The sequence below is a fragment of the Equus caballus genome, chromosome 1 (genome assembly GCF_041296265.1).
Source record: "Equus caballus isolate H_3958 breed thoroughbred chromosome 1, TB-T2T, whole genome shotgun sequence".
Classification (NCBI taxonomy): Eukaryota; Metazoa; Chordata; class Mammalia; order Perissodactyla; family Equidae; genus Equus; species Equus caballus.
In genome coordinates this window covers 151,739,249-151,762,901 of record NC_091684.1, presented here as the reverse complement: position 1 = coordinate 151,762,901, position 23,653 = coordinate 151,739,249, and the positions used below count along the sequence as shown (strand labels likewise).

The following is a 23,653-nucleotide window of genomic DNA, read 5'->3' as shown; positions in this document are numbered from 1 at the left end:
TACACTGGTGATAAAATTGTATGGAACCTACTACACACACACACACAAATGTGAGCACAAGTAAAACTGGGAAAATCAGAATAAGATCAGTGGACTATATCACTGTCGATATGCTCACTGTGATACACAATAGTTTTGCTAAATGTTACCATTGGGGAAAACGGGAGAGTATACAAGGGATCTCTCTGTATTATTTCTTACAACTGCATAGGAATCTATACTTATCTCAATAAAAATTTCAATTGGGGGCCAGCCCTGTGGCCGAGTGATTAAGTTCGCGTGCTCTGCGTCGGGGGCCCAGAGTTTCACTGGTTTGAATCCTGGGCGCGGACATGGCACTGCTCATCAAGCCATGCTGAGGTGGTATCCCATATGCCACAGCTAGAAGGACTGACAACTAAAAATACACAACTATGTACCGGGGGGCTTTGGGAGAAAAAGGAAAAATAAAAATCTTTAAAAAAAACAACAACAAATAACTTCAATTAGAAAACGTAAGATAGCTCTGATATTGTGGAATAGAGACCCCACAGGCATTAGAGTGGGAGAGGGTCCCCAGTCAAGTGGCTGTTGCAATAGCCCAAGTAAGAAGTGATGATGACTTGGACCAGTGTGGAAGCAGTGGGGATGGTAAGACAGGATGTTTTAAAGGTAGAGCCAACAGGATTTGCTTGATGGTTCAGATGTAGAGCATGAGAAAAGTCAAAGTTAACTCCAAGATTTTTGACCCACGCAACTAAAAGAATGGAGTTGCCATTTATTAAATGGGGAGGACAAGGCAAGAGCAGGTATAGGGGAGAAAATTAGGAGTCTGTTTTGTACATTTACATTTGAGATACCTGTTAGCCCTCCAAGTAGAGATGTTACATAGGTAGTTATTTTTAAGTCTGGAGTGCAGGAAAGAGGTCCAGATTAGAGTTATAAATCCAAGAGTTGTCAGTGTATGAGATCAAGTAGGAGGTATGGAAAGAGAAGCTGTCCAAGGACCTAAGTCCTGGGGGCACTCTGACATTTCAAGATAGGGAATATGAGGAGGACCAGCAGAGGAGAATGAGATGTGGCAGCCAGAGAGATAAGGGGGACCAAGAGAAAATAGTGTCCCTAAGGCCAAGTGAGGAAAGTGTTTTAGATGAAAGGAGTGATCTATTGTCAAATGCTGCTTCTGATAGGTCTCATAAGATGAGGGCTAAGAATTGACAGTTGGATTTGGCACTGTGTAGGTCACTGCTGACAAGATCTCTTTGGGTGGAGTGAATGCTGGAGACAAAAGCCACATTGGAGAAGTTTTGAGAGAAAAAAAGGGCGAGGACTTGGGGTACCGAATTTTTCTTTCAAGGAGTTTTGCTGTAAAGAGGAGCCAAGAAGTAGGATAGTGTCTGGAGGGGACTATTAAGTCAAAGGAAAGTTTGCTTTTAATTTGGGAGCTATATTACAATCTGTATGCTGACGGGCATGATCCAGTAGAGAAAAGGCAGAATTACTGGAATGATCTTGTATAAATGAACAGGGATGGGATCCGGTCACAAGAGGTGGGATTGGCCTCAGATAAGAGTCTGGATAGTTTATCTATCAAAGCAAGAGGGAAGGTAGAGTATATGGGTACAGGTGCAGTTCAGTTGGTAGATGTAGCTTAGATGTCCTTTTATGATTGCTTCTGTATTCTCAGTGAAATAGTGAGATAGGGTCTTCATCTGAGAGTAAAGGATAGGAGATATTAAAGGTTTGAGGGAAAAGAAGAGGTAAAATAGTCAAATAAGGAAGGGGAGAGTGACTGGACTAGAGAAATGCAGTAGGATTACTAGGCAGCACTCTCTGATGTCAGTGGCGGTAAATTTAAATATGGCGGTCTGTTTGGGCGGTTTTCTCCCACTTCATCTGCCACTCTGGTGGAGGTGAGGAGTAAGAAGGGAGGTTTAACCAGGGTTGAGGTTTTGCCAGAGGAATTTCCAGAGAGAGAGAGGATCAAAGATGGTAAGAGTTATGGAGGGGTACAATTATTGATGATGACAAGGACTAGGTTACAACCGTGGGGATGTAGGGCTGAGGTAGGTTGAGGACCGCACTGTCAGAAGAGAGAAGGTCAGGAACTCTAGAGACTGGATGTTGGAAAGGACAGCCCTGTGGATCTTGAAATCACTGCGATTGCTGGGTGCCGAATTCATGACCATCTCTTCTTCAGCAGTCTGACTATAGGCATTGAAAATATTGCAAAGAAAGTAAATTAGAAACAGTAATTGTGTCATGTTTTAAAAAATTATGATAAATTACTTGCTAGTTTCACTTTTTAGACTCAGCTCTTTGCAAAAGATGATACAGGAAATGGTATTATCAAAGAAATGTGCTTTACCCTACAAATACATTAAAGGGCTCACCCAGCAATTGTTTTATTTAGTAATTTTTAACTGGTTTATTTATTTGTTTAGTTAATTGGTTATTATCATTAGGGGTTTATTCAAGAATTGTCATATGAGAACATTTCACATTGCAGATCTCAAAACAAACCATTATGAAAACACTAAGAAACTTTTAAAAAATCAAACGTAGAAATATAAGTGGCATAGGACCATGTTCAGCTCTTCAGGAAAAAATAGGTCTGGAACAAAGAAATATTACATCCTAACAAATTAAGGTAGCAGTCATCCCTTAGTGCATCTCTTGTCCTTACCCCCTCACAACCAATCTGTGAACCAGCCCTTTTAGCTTTGCTTCCAAAATATATCACACGTTTATCCACTCTCTCCTTCTCCACAGCTACGGCTGCAGGCAGAGCCCCCACTGTTTCTCACCTGGATTGCTACCTTCAGCACGGAGCCCGAGAGCTGCCAGGGACCTTTAGGTCCTGGCTCAAAGTCACCTTTTCAGAACAGTCTTTTTGAACCACTTATAGTAGCCTTCCTGACCCTCACCTCCCCCATAGCTTTGTCCTGGGTTTTTTCTTGTAGTATTTATTGCTATCTGATTTTATCTTGTTCCTTTATCCATTGTTCTTTGTCTGAATGCCACCTTTAAAATAAATTAGAGCAAGGAACTGGTCTCTCTTGTATGCTGCTTATGCCTGTTGTCTGGAACAGGTCAATTCCTGGTATACAAGATGTTCAAAAATATTTGTTGAGTGAACAGTAAATATATTGGAAAGCAGATATTCATCTGGGAATCTTGAGACAGAAAAAAAAAATGTCTCATCTGGTGGGTCAGATTGGTTCAATAGCCAGGGGTCCTAGGAGAAGCCGGTGAGGAGACGCACAGTCTTGAGCCTAGCACATCTGAAGAGTGAGACTTGGCGTCTCCTGGGGAGGACATTCATTTCTTTACCCAAAAGAAAATCCAATTTCCTTCGGAGCGTGTATTTAATTTCAGAGGTCTGATGACTGATAATCAGACTTTTTAAAAAAATAATTTATAGTTTTTTATTTTATTTTTTCTCCCCAAATCCCCCCAGTACATGTCCGTATATTTTAGTTGTGGGTCCTTCTAGTTGTGGCATGTGGGATGCCGCCTCAGCGTGGCTTGGTGAGCAATGCCATGTCCGCACCCAGGATCCGAACCAGTGAAACCCTGGGCTGCCAAAGTGGAGTGCATGAATTTAACCACTCGGCCACTGGGCTGGCCCTCTTTTGTTTTGTTTTAACTGGGGAAGATTAGACAGCAGAGAACTCTGAATATTGAACCAAAATGGATTGATACTGAGAGAAGAAAAGACAATTAGTGCAGAGGCTGCAAAGGATTAGCAGAAGTATCAAAGACTAATTCTCAGTGCCTTGTTGCAATAAAGCGAATAGTTAGGGAGCTAGAGGCACACTAGATATGGAGGCGGGGTTGGGGGAGGAGGAAGAGGGAACTGCCAAAGAAGGGAAAGGGGAGACTGAGATATGATCCAATTAAATCAAATTTGGCTTAATTGTGTGCCAGCAGGTACTGACCCTGGTGATGGCAACCCAGTAAGGAATGAGATCTAGGAGAGAATCTCTGCTCTTCAAGGGGCTTACAATGTCTAGCAAGAGAGACAGATGAACAGTGACCTCCAATCCAGTGTCATTGTTGGTTTGACGTGAGATAGAAGGTTTCTTTAGGAGTAGCTGGCTGGCCACCCCTGATATGGAATTTCACATCCTCAGCTTTGCCTGGGCAGAGACCTGATTTCAATCCACCAGCAGGTGCCTAATCTCTTAAAAAGTGGCCCATACTAACCACATTCATAAAAGACTAGTACATAAGCCAGAATGTCGATTTATTAATTTACAGTGAGCAAAGCTATGTGGCTTGCCAAGTTTTAATTAGAAGGTTACTTGGTGAGCATGGAGAAGAATAAGAGGAAGTAATTGGATGATGTAAATGTTGAGTGACATCAGACTTTGGTCACCTGATGCTTCTTCATACCAGGAGTGCACCTGCAGTGGGAACCAGCCAGTCACGTCTGCTGGTCAGGACACCAGGCCTCCCTTGTGCTTAATGAACACAGCCAAATCTTTTTTGATGAACCCCATTTTCTTACACCTGCATGCTTACTGCCTTCTTTCTTTACTTATGTCCCCATCATACTAATTTGTTCTATCTGCTTCTTTGGGAAACATTCTCTTACCATTTTGTGTGTTGATATTACCAGTTACACCCTTAAGTTTTGAAGATACTAATGTACAACCTGTGGTTGTAAGGGAGGCACGTACAAGGATTATGGCAGCATATATAAGGAGACCATTAATCTTGCCTGGAGTGGGAATGGGGAGGGAATTTTTCAGGGAAGATATGTGTGACATTTCAGCTCGGCCTTGAAGAATGTATAGGGGCTTGGTGGAGGACAGAGGTAGATGAGAAAGGATGCCTTCATTGTAGAAAGAGGAAATAAAATAAGCAAAGGCATAGAGACCTAAACGTTTGGGGCCTCTCTGGAGTCTAGGCTGTGATGGGGAACAGCTGGAGATAATATTGAAAGGCTAGCTAGGATGAGGTTGTGAACTGTGTATCTCATGCTGCGGAATTTAGACTTTATCTTGTAGGTCAGAGGTTGGTAAACTTTTCCTGTGAAGAGTCAGATAGTAAATATTTTATGTTTTACAGACCATCCGGTCTCTTGCACTTATTCAGCATTGCCGTTTTAGCACAAGAGCAACCATGGACAATAATACATAAATGAATGAATATGACTATGTTCCAATAACACGTTATTTACAAAAGCAGGCAGTAGGCTGAATTTGGTCTGCTGACACTATACTTTGCCTAGCCCTGCTGTAGGTAATATGAGTCTGTGTAAGGTTTTTGAGCCAGAGAACAACATGACCACGTGTGCATTAGACAACAGATAAGTCTGAAGACTCTGAGCCTACCCTGTTGAGAGAGTGATGAAATGGGGGTTAACACCTCATATATATACTGAGAGAATATATCTCTGAATCATGTAATTCCAGTTGGTTTATTTGGTTTTTTAAAATATAGTCAATGTCGAGACCTTTCTCTCTATAAAAAATGTGAAACTAGAAGAAAACAAGTGGAGACTGGTTAAATAGAGTAGAGCAGTGTTTCTCAGCCTTATGTAGTTTATAGAACCCTTTTAACGGAAAAAAGTTATTGTGGATCGTAGTGTTAACTGATGATTTCACAAAATCTAACTTGCTCTTGGATGAGAAGATGGGACTGACTGCTTCCGTGCGAGCTCTCTTTGAATTCAATGCGCCTGTCCTACCATCTGCCATTTGCGAACTTAACTCTCCCACCACTTACCTCTGTTTGAATCTCGGGGAAACTTTTGGTTCCATAGTGACTTGTCTCCATTTTGTGCAAATGCATCACTTAGGTATTAAGTCTGCCTCTGTGTTAGTTTAGAACAATTAAAGCAGTTCTGCCTGGTGCTGGTGCAATAACAAATAGAAATGTACACATGGCATCTGAAATCTCACGACAGTGCTTTGTTTGAAGTGATCCAAAAGTTCTAGAATATGGCTATTAATTTTTTTAAATTATCCAAATAGAAAGCTGAAATAGAAAGCTGAAATATAAAGCATCTCATGAAATGAGATGGCTGAGAATCCATCTGAAAGTTAGCAGGGTCCTGGGAGTCCAGTGTGAAATCTAAGGAGGATTCTAGAGATAAGCAATAAATGAAAAGGAGGTTGGTTAATGGAATGAAATCTTTTGCCCCAGAATATTCCAAGAGTTTCCCGATTCCCTGAGTATAGCCTCCGCTAACTGAAGTCCAGTGAAGCAGTGGCAGAGTGAAAAGGAAAGCATATCATGGCAACAGCCCCCGTAGACTTTGGGGACTATCTTAACAAAGTTCTTCAGCCTGTGAGTAGGACAAGATAGACTGCAGATGAGAGCAGGGACACTCAACGCCTGCTTCCTGGCCAGCTGCATCAGCACCACCCCGGAGCGTGTTAAAAATGCAAATTTTCAGCTCTACCCCAGAGCTATTCAATACGGAAACTGGGGGTGGGGCCCTGGGGTCAGTATGCTAACAGGCTCTCCAGGGGATTTTGATTCTCTCCAAAACTTGAAAACCACTGCTCTAAGAAGTGAATTAAGGATGAAGAAGTAAACAGTCTGATCATACCAAAATTTCAAATTAAAATTTTTTCTACTTCTTCCTTAAGGTTTGCCTGACTTATCTGGCCAAACTAACTTTTGCTTATATGCAAACTTTTTTTTTATGACTATGAGAACATCATGCTTAAAAAGTCTATTCCTGTGCTGTGTAAATTACCCTTTTTTCTGAGATGTATTTTACATTAGCTTAGGGGTTAAGAAAAATTCCTGTAGACACAGTATAGATTTAAAATACTTTTCTAGCACACTGTTTTCACCTCTTCACCGTTCAGAATTTGTTCCACTTGCAGTACACAGATGTCAAAGGACAAGCAGGAGAGGACCTGTTATCTCTAGGACAGAAGGCAAAGTAAAACACTGCTCCCAGAGCTTCCCTCTGGCGCTTCTGAGCTTCTCTTGCTGACCCTTGGAACATTGTCAGTATACAGATATTCCTCAGTAAAGGGTGGGCGTTGAGAGGGAAGGTATACTCAAGTTAGAGACTCAGAGGATGTGGACACCTGATGAAGTTGATGAATGATGATAATGATGCTCTTGGTAAGTTTTGAGCAACATTAGGTGGAGTGAACACCAGGTGTTTGCTTTCTGTCGCATCAGAATTGAAGCTTTGGGGAAACTTTGGTATATTGCCTGGAAGTTCTTGCCTCTTGGCAAAATTTCCTAATCTGAATCTAAAGGAAATGCCTTTCTGTTGCTTTGAAAAGGAAAAAATAAGCCAAAGAAGTAAATTCCTTAAAAAATTAAATGAAAAACACTTAGAAATATTTCCCCTTAGAAAAATACCATAATAAACTAGTAGGAGTTCGGAGAAAGTGGAAGAAGAGATTTTTTACATATAACTGACAAAGATTAGTATCCAGAGTATAGTAAGAGCATCTATTAAAAAAAAAGATAAATAACACGATAGTAAAATGGGCAACAGATTCTTCACAGAATAAGGAACACCATCGGCCAATGAACATATGAAAAGATGCTCAACCTCATCATCATTCAGCAAAATGCAAATTAAAACCACAGTGAAATAACATTTTACATCCACCAGAATGGCCAAAAATAAAAAACTCTGATAATACCAACAATTAGCAAGGATGAGCAACAAGAATTGTCATGTACTGAATCTTCTAGGAATGTAAATTGATACAACCACTTTGAAAATAGTTTATTACCTAGTAAAGTTGGGTAGTAGTGTACCCTTTTCACAGCAATTCCCTTCCTAGGTTTGAACAACTTGGAGAAACTCTTGCACATGTATACCAGGAAATAGGTGACAAGAAAAATAGGTAACTCTGTTTTTGTAGCAGAAAAACAGAGAGGGAATGACTACAAGTAACTCAAATATTCATTTATACAATGGAAGACTATATAGAAATGAAAATGAGAGAAGTATAGCTCTAAGCATCAACTCAAAACAATGTTATGGGGCTGGCCCTGTGGCCGAGTGGTTAAGTTCATGCACTCTGCTTCGGCAACCCAGGGTTTCGCCGGTTCGGATCCTGGGTGCGGACATGGCACTACTCATCAGGCCATGTTGAGGTGGCATCCTACATGCCACAACTAAAAAAAATACACAACCATGTACCGGGGGGCTTTGGGAAGGAAAAAAACACAAAGCAATGTTGAGTGACAAGAAGCAAGTCATACATACTGTATGAGTCCATTTACATAAAGGGCAAAAAAAAGGGCAAAACTAAAACTGTTAAGGATATGTACATTTAAGGTAAAATTGTATAGGAAAGTGAGAGAATGATTAATTCAAAGTTAAGTACAATGGCTACTTCTTTTGGGGAGGGAGATGCAGCTGGAAAGGGGAACATGAACTTTCTGTAGCTGGGCAGCGTGTTCATGGCAATACTATAAACACACTTTGTGTGACAGATTTTACTTTGGGATAAAGAGCACTCTGTTGGAGTAAGCTATTTAGTCACTCCAAGGAATTCATGCTCCAAACCTATAGAACCTGGATGACATGTCACATTGCCTTTGCTTTCAAGATCTCATTCCTATCATCTTATCCATTATACTACCTTATTAGTAGGATGACCAATGAAATTATGGCCTCTACTGGAACACTTTTGAGAGTAAAGGAAGGGGATGCTCAAAATAATTAAAATCATACATATTTTTTGCAGTATTTATTAACTAAGAAATTAGCTTTGTTATATCCTGTAAACCTCAAAACTAAATATTAAACCACATTAAAAACTTTTTATATCGATTGTCCAATCATTAAAAAATAGCATAAGCTAAATAATTACTCTTGGTACATATCCATATACTTTTATCAACTTCTTACCCTTATCTGTCTCAAATACCATGTCATTGGTATTTTTATGAAGGGATTATTTTCTCAAAATGGTCTTATTTTTAATTTTTTTCCCCTAAAAATGTCTGCCACCTTCTCTAAAATTGCATTTTATGGTTAATATATTTGAAAATGCTGATACCTTCTATTGAATCTTCTCTGCAGACTCTATTATTTTTAATTGAAAAAATACACTCTCAGGATACTTGGCAAGCTTACTATCCTAAAGTTGGAAGTAAAAAGTGGGGATTTACCAGACTAAATAATGACAATGATAATTTGTCAAAAATAAAAAACCCCCAAAATCCGGGATAATTGCTAAACCAGATGAGATGCCAAGTAGAACAGGTGTAAGCCAGACCTGTCTTGGGCAGTTACACAGAATGCCTGCAATTAACGTCTGCAGAAGCACAATTCTGTTAATTTGCTTGTTATTGGACCTAGGTGGTTGCTAGCCAAATCACTAGCTGTCGGACCCCTATGGTGAACCTTCCTTTCTTCTAAGAAGATGAAAACACATAAAGGGATCCATAAAATGTTACTGGTTTGAGGAGGAAAATATATGAGTTAAAATATTAAGTTGGGAAAACTCGGGAGAAGGGGGTAGTAAAGAAAATATATCCGAACTTTGAAGAACTGGGTGTTTTGCAGCCAAGAAAAATTGAGCCAAATCTCTGGGTCTAAGGATTATTTCTCGTTCACATAGGAACATTTTATGGAACAGATGATCCACGTATATGGCTAGAATTTATAGAGATACTTTATTTTTACTTCACACTCTTGGTGGGGCTTGAGTTAAGTCTCCTTTCCTATAGAATAGTCCTACTGTATCTGCAAAGATGCTGCTGGTCGATTCACCTCATGGCTGTCTGGGAGAGACCCACGTGGTGAAGAAATGGGAAAGGTCCTCTCCTGTAGTCAGACCCTCCTGACCCACCTTGCCAGTCAGCGTGGGTGACATCTCCCAGCCTGGCTTTGAGTATTTCACTGAAACATTTTCAGAATGCTGTATTTTTTCCTTTAAAAACACATGTTACAGGTTCACTCTCCCTAACACTGTTACCAGAAATTCTCAATTCTACCAAGTAGGTGTTTTAATGGATTTGAATTTTAGTCTTTCCTCCCCTATTTTTTCCCAATTGACTTTTTTTGTTGTTTCTGTCAACGAAAGACAAAAGGTAAAGGCGTTGAATGCTCCATAGACAAGGGTAGTGTGGATATATGGTCAAAGAATATACGACACATGGAAATTACATTTCATTTAACCTAATAATAGATCTAAGTAGAGGGAGATGACTTAATATTTAAATATGTTTGTTTCTTTCCTCCATAGCTTTAAGAAATAGAAATCACTTCTCACTGCACTGAATAGTGAAAGTTAAGTGACTTCCTACACTGCAAATCATGGCGCTACCATTCCGGAAAGACTTAGAAAAGTACAAGGACCTGGATGAAGATGAGCTCCTTGGGAATCTCTCAGAAATGGAACTGAAACAACTGGAGACTGTTCTGGATGATCTTGACCCTGAGGTAGGTGCTAGCTAATGAAGAGAAATGAAATAACTTTTCAAACCCTTTGAAACTAAGTCGCTGCCTTTGAGCAGTTAGCTTTTTCATGACTTTTCCCTGGCATGCCCATCCCCTCCTCCTCTTTATCCAAATGAACTTTGTCTCCCTCCCTGATTCCCCCACTTCTGCCTCCCTATCTCTACTGGCATGCCTGTTCTAAGCTATTTTCTCCAGCATCCTTATTTTCAAACATCTCCTGAAATTTTCTGTCCTATAAGAAATCTTTTCTGTCTGGGAAGGGAGGAGCATTCTTAGTAAAATGCAGATGATCAGCTCTTGGATGTCAACCTCTGGACTCTTCAGAGCTTCTGTACCATGATGGCTGCAGTGTAGAGTGTCTCTAAAAGGTTCTTTGTGACCTTAAATCTAATTATTACCTTTCTGAAAGATGCTCACCAAACTGAATAACTTTCTAGTCATTGGTAGAATAGATCTAAGTAAACTCTCTGCAATACTGCAATCCATGTGGAGCAGACCTGAATATAGGTATATATGTTTTAATTTTCAAAGTGGATGTTATTTGTCTTATAAATTACACAAGGCTGAGGTAGAGACCCTTGACCCTTGAATTGTTATTCTCTGGTATGTATACGGGGAGGGGAGGCAGTAAGGGGAGAACCCTAAGGTTATGGCTACTTAACCTGAAGGCAATGGTGGTTTGCTAGACTTCTTTTCTTTACCACGTTTCTTTATGCCGAGACATTGATTTTTAGTGGCTTTTAAGGATTGAAGTAGAGTTTTTTCAATAAAATTGTTTTTGTTATTACCACACATTTATTTCCCGCTGGAATGTTTTTTGAATTTTTATTGAGAATTATATTCGAATTCTCAGCATTACTTCAGCACTTGAATAATGTCTGTACTAAGATCAAAACCCTTAACTGTAATTGTTATTATAAGGAAAAGTTTTCAGTACACCTAAGTCTGGGGGATAACTCAGAGTAACAGTGCTGTTTTTTGTTTGTTTGTTTGTTTTTTTAACAGTGCTATTTTGATCATGTTACAGCAATATCTTCTACCGGCTATTCAACCTATTAGACCTATGTGAATCAAGTGATGTAGAGGGGGCCGGCCCCATGGCCAAGTGGTTAAGTTCACATGCTCCACTTCAGCAGCCCAGGGTTTCACTGGTTCGGATCCTGGGCGCAGACCTAGCACTGTTCACCAAGCCATGCTGAGCAGCGTCCCACACAGCACAACCGGAAGGACCTACAACTATGTACTGGGGAACTATGGGGAGAAGAAGAAAAAAAAAAAAGATTGGCAACAGATGTTAGCTCAGGGCCAATCCTTTTTTTTTTGAGACAATAAATCTTTTTTTTTTTTATCATGGTCATAATAGTTTATAACATTGTGAAATTTCAGTTTATAACATTGTGGTATAATAGTTTATAACATTGTGAAATTAATATTTGTCAGACACCATGTAAGTGTGCCCCTTCACCCCTTGTAGCCTACCCTCCATCCGCCTTCTCCTTCATAACCACTAAGTTGTTCTCTTTGTCCATAAGTTTGTTTATATTCCACATATGAGTGAAATCATATGTGTTTGTCTTTCTCTGTCTGGCTTATTTCACTTAACATAATGCCCTCAAGGTCTATCTATGTGATTGCAGATGGGACAATTTTGTCTTTTTTATGGCTGAGTAGTATTCCACTCTGTGTGTGTGTGTGTGTGTGTGTGTGTGTGTGTGTGTGTGTCTGTGTCTATATATACACCACATCATCTTTATCCAATCATCAGTCAGTAGGCACTTGGGTTGCTTTCACATCTTGGCTATTGTGAATAATGCTGCAATGGACATAGGGGTGCATAAGTTTCTTTGAATTGTTGATTTCAAGTTCTTTGGATAAATACCCAGTAGTGGAATGGCTGGGTCATATGGTATTTCTATTTTTAATTTTTTGAGAAATCTCCATACTGTTTTCTACAGTGGCTGCACCAGTTTGCCTTCCCACCAGCAGTGGATGAGGGTTCCCTTTTCACCACAACCTCTCCAACATTTGTTGTTTTTTGTCTTGGTGATTATAGCCATTCTAATGGGTGTAAGGTAATATCTAAGTATAGTTTTGATTTGCTTTTCCCTGATGATTAGCCATGTTGAGCGTCTTTTCATCTGCCTATTGGCCATCTGTATATCTTTGGAAAAATGTCTGGTCATATCCTCTGCCCACTTTTTGATTGGTTTGTTTGGTTTTTTGTAGTTCATTTGTGTGAGTTCTTTGTATATTATGAAGATTAACCACTTACCAGATATATGATTTGCAAATATTTTCTCCCATTTGGTGGGTTGTTTTCTCATTTTTAAAGATTTTATTTTTCCTTTTTCTCCCAAAGCCACCTGGTACATAGTTGTGTATTTTTAGTTGTGGATCCTTCGAGTTGTGGCAGGTGGGATGCTGCCTCAGCATGGCCTGATGAGCGGTGCCATGTCCGCACCCAGGATCCGAACTGGCAAAACCCTGGGCCACTGAAGCAGAGCGCGCAAACTTAACCACTCGGCCACAGGGCCGGCCCCCATGTTTTTTCATTTTGACCTTGGTTTCTTTTGCCTTCCAGAAGCTCTTTAGTCTAATGAAGCTCCACTTGTTTATGTTTTCTTTTTTTTCCCTTGTCTGAGTAGACATGGTATTCGAAGAGATCCTTTTAAGTCTGATGTCAAAGAGTGTACTGCCTGTATTTTCTTCCAGAAGTTTTATGGTTTCAGGTCTTACCTGCAAGTCTTTGGTCCGTTTTGAGTCTATTTTTGTGTATGAAGAAAGATAATGGTCTACTTTCATTCTTCTGCATATGGCTGTCCAGTTTTCCCAGCACCATTTATTGAAGAGGCTTTCCTTTCTCCGTTGTATGCTCTTGGCTCCTTTGTTGAAGATTGGCTGTCCATTGATGTATGGTTTTGTTTCTGGGCTTTCAGTCCTGTTCCATTGATCCGTGTGTCTGTACTTGTACCAGTACCATGCTGTTTTGATTACTATAGCTTTGTAATATATTTTGAAGTCAGGGATTGTGATGCCACCAGCTTTGTTCTTGTTTCTCAGGATTGCTTTGGCTATTCAGGGTCTTTTGTTGCCCCCTATGAATTTTAGGATTCTTTTTTCTATTTCTGTGAAGAATGTCATTGGGATTCAAGGCCAATCTTAAAGAAAAAAAAGATAGGTTTAAAAAAAAAGTGATTGTAGAACTGCGAGGAGCATAAGAACTCATCTAGTCCAGAGTTTCTTAACCTTGGTGCTATTGACATCTGGGGCTGAATTGGTTTTTGTTGTGGGGGTTGTCCTGTGCATTGTGCGTTGTTTAGCGGCATCCCTGACCTGTACTCACTACATGCCAATAGCACACCCACCTGTTTTATTTATTTATTTTATTTATTTATTTACTTATTTATTTTGAGGAAGATTAGCCCTGAGCTAACTACTGCCAATCCTCCTCTTTTTGCTCACAAAGACTGGCCCTGAGCTGACATCCGTGCCCATCTTCCTCTACTTTATATGTGGGACACCCACCACAGCATGGCTTTGCCAAGCGGTGCCATGTCCGCACCCAGGATCCGAACCAGTGAACCCCGGGCCACCAAGAAGTGGAACGTGCGAACTTAACCGCTGTGCCACCGGGCCGGCCTCCCACCTGTTTTAAAGTGTACCATGGATTTTGTTTTAATCAGGTGTGGTAAGATTACAGACATGGAGACAACTGCCTTGAAAGAAGAGTTTATTGCTTATGGTTCCCAAGAGCAGGAAGTACACCATGCCGTGTAGGCCCACAAGGGGAAGCACCCAAGTTGGTCTGGAAGCAGAAGGGGTGAGGAGCAAGTGTCGCCCAGAACCTTTATTGTGGTTTCTGAGGGAAGGAATGGGCAAGGCAGGATAGGCAAGTGTGAGCAAATTTAGGATTGGATAGTTTGAATAATTTCGGTGGGCTCTGGGCTACAGGAGGAATGTCTAGATGTCCAGTATCTGGCCCTGGGTGATTTAGGGCAGGGCAAATACTGGCTTGGTCTGTGAAGGAGAAAGGAGGTACGGGTTCTGGACTGGTTGGTTTTCATAGGAAAGGCACACCAGTGGTGGGGGCGTGGCGGGGGTGGGGGAGGCAGTGTTGTTTCCTATCCCTAGGAATTAGCTAGTCCTGGGAGGGGAGTCTTTCCGGGATTAGCAAGGCCCCCAAGATGCCAAAGCATCAGAAAATACAGAAAGTAAAAAACATGATTGATACCCTCTCTCCCCAGTTGTGACAACCAAAAATGTTGCCAGACATTGCCAATTGTCCCCTGGGGGAATACCCCTAGTAGAGAAACATTGATCAAGTGCTTGCCCTCTGTTTTACAGATGGAAAACAGAAGTTAGGTGACTTGCCTCCAGTACAATTAGGGAAGGAATTGAGACTAGACTCCTCACTGCCTGATCAATCCTTGGTGGAGTCCTGTGGTCTCTCTATTAAACTTCACTTAGTCCCCTTTTAACGTACGCACTGTGCTGTACATCTAAATGTTGGTGGTGTATATTTTCTTACATACAAATCTGTGGTGTGCTTCTTGTATGGGGAGGTTCGCGTTCTAAACTCTGGATGTATTTTGCCAGCTCCCCAACCCCAGCTGCAATTCCCCCAACCTCAGATACTCTTAGTTGAGACTAGAAGAAGGGTGATATTTATGGGCAGCGTGCTACTCGTTGGCTGAAGTTTTTGGAAAGAGTACCAGTGAAGGACCAGGAAAGAAGAGACAAGGATAGTAGCAGCGCTTTAGCCAGAGAAGCACCACTGCACTGACAGAGTCTCCGAGGGGAGCTAAGAGGAGAGCAGGGGACAGTCGTCTCTGGAGCCTTGTTGTATTTTGGAGGGCTGTTGTACTTTCCTTCTGCTGCACTCAGGATATTTATTTGCTAACTGACTGCATTCTCTCAAAACTTCTATCTCCAAGACACAGTCAACCTAGACAAAGCTATTTTTTCATTTCCAAGGCTGGGACTATATTATTATGTCGAAACTCCACTGCAAGGGAGAAACATGTATTTTTTAGTGGCAGTTGTTTAAATTAGATTTTTATCTGTTTGTTAAGTAATTAAGATCCGGTAACTTAATTAAGGTACACTTGTAATATATACCTTGATTCTAATATATGCTTGATTCGTGGGTTTGTAGCCTCCAAAGCGGGTTAATTGTCATTTATTTTGTGGTCAGAGGCTGCATTCAGGGAGCCAGGTTTCCAGCTAACATATCATTTCAAACCTGTCTGTTTCACATGGGCTTGAGCAGGCAGGTGAAATGGTGCAATTCCATCACTACCACCGTGAAATAGGAGTACGTACATACATGCTTTATTGATGATGAAGGAAGGTAACTTTTATTAATTTGCCTTAATGAGAATGTTTCTTTAAAAGCATTCTCAAATATTTATTCAATAAATGTTTGGGGGACAATCTATAGAGCCCAGGTACTATGCTAGGCTTAGGGATACGAGAATGAGCAAAACAAATGTGGTCTTTGCCCTCGTGATGCAGCTGGTAGGAGTGAGGGGAGTTAGACATTAATCAAATAATCATGCCGTTTTAATATGAGCATATAATAGGAGGTCAGAAAAAGCTTCCCTTGGGGGAATGGAGCTGCAGTCTGAAAAATGAGTAGCAAAAAAGGATGTGCAAAGCATTCGAAGGAAGGCCTCGTGGTCAAAGGAAGTCTATGGCAAGCACAAGGGAGGAACAAGGGCGAGTGTGGCTAGAATGGAGAGCGTGAGTGAGATGAGGCTAGGATAACAGATTGTGGGGTGGGAGCAGGGGATCAGGCAACTGATCCAGGGAGAATAGTTGGGAGGCTAATGTAATATTCCATGCCAGCCTGGATCATAGTTTGGACCAGAGAATGGCTGGCGTTGGAGATGAAGAGAAGTAAACAGACTAATGAGTTTTTTGGGAAGTGAAAATAGGTAGGACTTGATGGTTGATTGGGAATGGATTCTTCATGTGTAGTTCTTGTCTTGATTTCAAAGTCTGTGGGTAGAAATCTTGTGTTTCTTTTTTATAGACAATATCACATAGACAATTCTGTGTTATAAAAACATTCTCTCTTTTTTTTTTTAAAGATTGGAACCTGAGCTAACAATTGTTGCCAATCCTTTTTTTTTTCTGCTTTTTCTCCCTAAATCCCCCCAGTACATAGTTGTATACTTTTTGGTTATGGGTCCTTCTAGTTTTGGCATGTAGGATGCCGCCTCAGCATGGCTTGATGAGTGGTGCTATGTCTATACCCAGGATCCGAACCAGCGAAACCCTGGACCGCTGAAGCAGAGGGCGCAAACTTAACCACTTGGCCACAGGACCAGCCCGGAAAAACATTCTTGATGAAGGGTTAGGAACAGACCTCTTTTGTGTTTCATCTTTATAGGTGCACTTTCTGTGTAATGCACACAATTATTACATGAGGAGAACATGAAAGCAAATTTAATGAAAATTATTATGGATCTCAGCAAATGGCCAAAGTTAAAGTGCCATATTTTCTAGTTATAAAATGAAAGTTTCCTATTATTATTGTCTATGTAAGATCTCCTTTTATAATAAAAAATTATAACCTCCATGAGATTCAGCATCACTGCCAGTCTTGGGAGGTGTTGCAAAAGAGGGTTGGCCCTTTTGTGTGCCTTCTCTGGCTGCCTCCCATTTTCAAAGCGAAGAAATACTTAGGAATAGTGAGACAAGGCAAGATCACCTCTTTGGCTTTTGAAGAAAGGATGGAGCTCATATTGTCTAGTCACCACTTGTTTTTCCTGGGCTTGGTGAAAATAGAGAGTAGGGACCACAGGAGACAACTTTAATCCATTACTTCCCACCATTTCCCCACTCTCAGTCACTCCATACACTCAAACAAGACTGTACCCATGTGGAAACCCAGAGACATAGCCCTTGCTGTATCTCGGGATGCCTTGGTGCATGAAGAGCAATGACAGTGGTTGCTGCAAGTATGTCCCAGTGCTGATGTATTCATACATACACACACATACAAGTTGAACCTTTCACATTGTGTTGAAAGACAAAGTAAACATTAATCTCCTGATATCCTACTGTATGGTATACATGTTTTTATCATGAGAAAGTCTTTACAATGAAATAGAAGTCATTATGAAGGAATATGACATATACAGTCATTTAACATTCTTTGTAATAGAATTATTTTCTGTATATACATGTATGCTGAGCAGTTATTAAGCGTTAAGAAAACTATTTTTTGTTACCATCCCAAGACATTTAAAAAGTAAAGAGTGTTTCCTCCTAGTAGAATACTTTCTGAAGAAAATGTGTATGTGCTTATTTTAATAATATAAGTGAATTCTACCTAATAAAAAAAGCTTTGTTTGGAACACTTTTCCATTGCTGCCCTAAAATCCTGTAACAAAGTGTTTAATGCCCGTATCACTTTCCAGTCTGTGATTCTTTCTTAAATGGGTAATCTGGGAAGCATATAGCGTTGGCATTCTTGGTGGCCATAATGGCTGATTCATTCTCTTTGGCAGAATGCCCTTCTGCCTGCAGGATTCCGGCAGAAGAACCAGACGTCAAAGTCCGCCACAGGGCCGTTTGATAGAGAACACCTCCTTTCATATCTGGAGAAGGAAGCGTTGGAGCATAAGGACAGGGAAGACTATGTGCCCTACACTGGGGAAAAAAAAGGTAAACACAGAATTTTGAAGTCATTATTTGATAGCACTTGATTTTTCTTTTTATGGGTAGATCTGGAGAAAATAATATTTTTAGAGTTGCATCATTGGTAGCCTTAAAGGTTATGACACTGTTGACTCAAAAGTTTGTGAGGTAATTTGGCACTTCATTTACATTTTTCATCAACTTGGCCAAGAACGTCCTTCTTAATGATTTGTTAGTGAGGTTTTCTTACACTGTGATTTTATATAGCACTCTAGTTCTCTACTGTAACCAATTTAAAAGTGTGCTGAGGTAAATTTTTAAATTCACTCGTGGGTTACAGGATGCAAGTGATATAGAAGCACTGCTTGTTCTAACTCCTACCTTTAAAGTGGAATGCCATAAAAAACTCGGGCCCTATTTTCAAGGACTCTTTAAAGGATATCCTACAGCCTTCCGTACTAATTCACACTTAGAATCGTCAATGCTTCATAGTCATCGCGTTTGGGAAATTTCTCGGTCCAAGTCCCTCCCATTGCAGAGTTTGACCTCAGGTAGCCTCCGTGGAGACTGAGTACAGCTGTGTCTTTTAAAGTTCCACGTGTAATAACACTTAGGTGAGGCCAGTTAAGTTTCTCAGCCTTCAGTACAGCTTGGCCTAAGAAGCCAGATTCCGCTCGCACTCTTGTTTGGGGTGTCATGCCTGGAGCACCGAGGAACCGTGGCAGCAGCAGGAGAGCTGAAGAGCAGCTCTTCCACGTACTGTTTTTACATCTGAGGCCGCAGTAGTCCAGGCAGGGAGACAGGTAGAGCACAGTGCTTTCTCCTGGTGAGTTCAGCTTTTTATTTAGGAAGGAAGCCCTTCTCAGGAATCTGGCCACAACTCTGTCACGTGATGACCCCTTAGTTGGTAAAATTTTACCTTACCCTTAGTTGTAAGGGAAGCTGGAAAATTTGTTTTAGTGTTCTGGCCTCTGTACTAGAGGAAGGCTAGGGAATGACTTTTGAGTGGGTATTCTACGAGGTCTGCATCAGGCCTTTGCAAAATTGTCTGGCATCCCCAACCCCTCTGCTCTTTCTGTAGAACCCCTCTCCCCCTCATCTCTAGATGAGCATCACCATCTTAGCTACTTGTATCAGTCGGGGTTCCCCAGAGAAACAGAAACAGAGCCAAAAGGATGTGTGTGTGTAGAGAGAGAGGGAGATTTATTTTAAGGAATTGGCTCATGTGATTGTGGAGGCTTAGTGAGTCTAAAATCAGCAGGACAGGACAGCCGGCTGGAGGCCTAGGGAAGAGTTGCCATTCAAGTCAAAGGCAGTCTGCTGGCAGAGTTCCTTCTTGCTCAGGGGAGGTAAGTCTTTGTTCTATTAAGACCTTCAGCTGATTGGATGAGGCCCACCACATTATGGCTTTACTCAAAGTCCACTGATTTAAATGTTAATCTCACCTAAAAAACACCTTCACAGAAAGATCTAGAATAATATTTGCCCAAACATCTGGGCACAATGCCCAGCCAAATTGGCACATAAAATTAACCATCACATGACTGTTCGAGATGGGAGTGACATGTCCCTCAGATGTGTTGGGCCAGAAAAAGGACTGAAAACCAATGCATGCTTTTGAAGTATAGAGAATCACAAAGGTAGGCAAAGCATCAATTCTTCAGTATTTGTCATAGAAAAGAATACTGGCTATATTTCCATCTGTACAGCCATACCTATAACACCGTGTTCATAGTTTCAGTCCTGTTTATATAGGAAAACATAATTTGATGAGAATAAATATTAGTTGACCACCTTTTACTATTATGTATGTTCCAGGTGGACCCTGGGGGTATAATTAGGAAGAAAAATGGAGGTAGAAACCAGAGAGAGAGATGTGAGAAAAAGAGATGGCAGGAAAAAATATGGAATTTAAGGACAAGCAGAGAAAATAAGTGATGTGAGAGAGCTGCATGTGTCCTAAGATGACCTGGGGAGCTTCCCGCGATGCTCTTGTTTCATAATCAGTTCCCTAGGAAAAGATGTTGGAAATTAGAGGAGGCAGGAGAGGAGGTAGAGAAGAATTGTGGGAAATAAAATATCAGAGGGGGGAACAATAGAGGTGAAGAATATGAGTGACAATGAGGGGGAAATGCCATATTCTTAACTATTGTATAATAGTTTTTATTTCCTTTTATATATTTAATTTTTTTTTAAGATCGGCACCTGAGCTAACAGCTGTTGCCAATCTTCTTTTTTTTTCTGTTTTTTCTCCCCAAATCGCCCCAGTACATAGTTGTATATTCTAGTTGTGGGTCCCTCCAGATGTGGCATGTGGGATGCCGCCTCGGCATGGCTTAATGAGCAGTGCCATGTCCGTGCCAGGATCCGAACCAGCAAAACCCTGGGCCACTGAAGCGGAGTGCGCAAACTTAACCACTCGGCCACAGGGCCGGCCGGTAATTGTTTTTTTTTTCTTAGTTTAGGTTTTACATGGAAATGAAATAAGTGGAAGTAGTTCAATTAAAAAGCAGGTAATTTTGCATTCACAATCAGTGGTTTTCTTTTTATAATACATTGAGTATTTTTACTGCCTCTTTTAGTTCTATATGCCTATTAAATACTATTTACGAGCAGCTATGATGCAGTGATTAAGACCATGGCGTTTTTAAAAATAATGAACTTTGTATTGAAGTGTAACGTGCTTATAGAGAATACACAGGTCAGAAGGATGCAGACCAATGAATTATATATAACAAGCACGCAGAGGTAATCACCACCCAGGTCAAGACATTATCAGCACCTCCAGAAGGTCCCGTCATGCTTCCTCCCAGTCACTTTTCTCTTTCTTCTTCTTGAAGGTAACCACCATAATAGCTTCTAATACAATAGGTTAGTTCTGCCTGTTTTCAAATTTATATAAATGGAATCATACAGTCTGAGTATCTGCCTTGTCTGCTTCATACAGTTTTTGTGAGGATCAAATTTGTTAACGGATATGGTGAAATCACTGTAAAAATCCTTTGCAGTGTAATCCTTGTAAAGGATCATGTGATGAAGTTATTACCAAACAAGCCATCTCCATTCTCTGCCATGAAGGAGTGGTTCAGAACTGGAGATGAGTTTTTGAGTCTCAGCAATCCAGGTGATGGAAGCAGATACTACCAGCCCAGCCTGGGTGGGGTCAAGCCTTAAAAGCCATGTTACAGTACCGTAGACCTGAAGAAGGGCAAATTCATCTTCAACGACTAGAGAACTTTGGTTGTAGAGCTCTCCTTTGATATAAGGCTAAAAGCCAGCTCCATTCTTCTCAGTTCCACCCTAGGCTTTCATCCTTAAATCAGTTAGTCTTGATTTTTTTTTTTTCAATTTTATTTTTCCTTTTTCTTTCCCGAAGTCCCCTGGTACATAGTTGTGTATTTTTAGTTGTGGGTCCTTCTAGTTGTGCCACGTCGGACGCCGCCTCAGCATGGCCTGATGAGTGGTACCATGTCCGCGCCTGGGATCCGAACTGGTGAAACCCTGGGCCACTGAAGCGGAGTGCGCAAACTGAACCACTTGGCCATGGGCCGGCCCCTAGTCTTGATTATTTTTAGTCACTAATATGCCTTCCTTCTTTGGGTCTCATTCCCAAGATCTTGATCACATTCCAAAGGACAGAATAATTCGTCTCCATCTTATTAGCATACCTCCCAGTTAAGCTAAATGTGAATCCCCTCCTTAGCTCTGAAATTTTAGAAGCTTGTTTTTTTAAGATGCCTCTCTCATGACCCTTTACCCTGAACACCAGGGTCAAGCCCCAGATTTCTTACTTAATAGCTTATTTCAGAGGCGGTATACTTTTATACTGAGGATGCCCTCCCAGACAGTAGAGGTTCTCCTGGTTTTTCATAAAACAGTTTGCAAACCTACCTCTGTTGACAAATAAAAGAATTATACTTTTTTGATGTACGTGGACTGGTTAGAACCTATAAAATGTGCCATTGGTTTCTAACTAAATCACTTTCATACTAAGATATCTGGTCTCGGAGTTTAGTACTGATGGCAGTATTAGCTTTCTGTGCCAGGGAATTTTGTAGTGATGTCACTTAGTTCCTTGAGCTCCTTCCAAGTTATATGCCAAAATCACTTAGTGATCTCATTGGAAATTATTCTTAAAGATGAATCAGATGACTGCTCTTTTTTTTTTTAAGCAAAAAATTGGGAACTACTGAAAGGAATAGTTATCCATTCATTAAAGTCAACTACTATCTCATATTCTGAGACTAATCAAATGACGATTAGTTATTTGTTATTCTTTCACTTGAAGGCACACCCTCTTTCTGGAGCTAAAATCACATAGAATTGGCATGACAGAGGGAATCCTACATAAAACTGAAAATTAGATATTTCAGGATTTTTCCTTTTGACCTTGAATAAAAACTATATACTCATGCCAAATTTTAACTTTCTAGATCATCTCGAAATGTTTGAAAAAGACCTGACAGACTAAGAACACTTGAGAGTTGATTAGTAATTTCACTTTGTGATTTGTGAAATGATTGTTTATAATTATACCTGTTACAGAATTGAAAGCATATGTAAACATCTGAGAAGGAGGAATTAATCCTAATTAAGTGAAGCTCAAGGCATTATGTCTTCGATACATTTGGGGGAATATTTTATACTAGTAAATGTCCTCCTTTTAATGGTGTAGTTTTATTAACAGCAAAAAGAAGGAATTAGGCAGCTAGTAAGGCACAGCTGACAAAAGATCTATTAAAGATTGTTTTTAAGTGCATTATTTACAATGGAATCCATGATATACATCTGTTAAGTTCGTGTAAATCCAACGAGCTCATGGTAGGAATGGTATCATGGTATTGAGTAATCTTGGCAAAAGTTAAAGAAAATGTCTTTCCTATGAGTCTACTATGTTCAGAATGTTGAGAAACTAAATGTTTGAGAAAATTAAAACAATAACATAATCCCAGTATACATTTCTTTTACTTGAAAATGTAATATTAAAATGTTGGGAAGCTTTTTACCTTTTTCTCCTTGAAATTTTGCAAAATATTTAACTGAAGGATAGACCAAGACAAAGATGGAGAGTCTTCATCCACCTCTTTCTCATTCTTGAGGATAGTGAAGATGCAGAGTGCTGACTCTATAGCTGATTATTATCTCCTATCATATTTTTATGTATCTTGAATATTCTCTCTCCAAGCAGATAAGGCATAGAGCCTTGCCATGGATTTGACACTGGGGAAATAATTTGCCCCAGTCTTTAATATTTCATGTTGACTCTCCTCTTGCTTTGCTGTGTCAGGAGGCTTCCTGCCCATTTCTAATATCACACTACCTCTTTACCTAGCCTAAGTTGTTTCTTTCCTGGGTGTCCCTTATTTTGTGGATGGACCAGAGCCGAGCTGCACCTCATTCACTGCACTCAGGTGTGCCAGCGGATTCCACTGGAGCTGCTGACTCACCCAGGCGGGGCTCTTCCCTTCCTTGCAGAGCACACGTGGTCTCCCTGTTGGCCCCGGGTGGGGGTTGGGGCTAGAGCCAACTATGCTTTTTGTGTTGTTTTCCCTTCCCCTCTCTGAGAAAGGACTGCCCTGGAGTTTCCTTCCCATGAACCTCACATGCCCCACCCTGCTT

General features: G+C 40.6%; 1 protein-coding gene across 1 annotated transcript in view; it reads left to right on the top strand.

Annotated features, from left to right (window-relative positions):
* TMOD3 (tropomodulin 3) overlaps positions 1-23,653 on the top strand; it is an 80,866-nt gene that overhangs the window by 21,393 nt on the left and 35,820 nt on the right. The window contains exons 2-3 of the mRNA XM_023617372.2: positions 10,173-10,369; positions 17,905-18,061. Coding sequence (XP_023473140.1) covers positions 10,244-10,369; positions 17,905-18,061 — 283 coding nt within the window. The 5' untranslated portion in view covers positions 10,173-10,243. The remainder of the gene's footprint in view (positions 1-10,172; positions 10,370-17,904; positions 18,062-23,653) is intronic.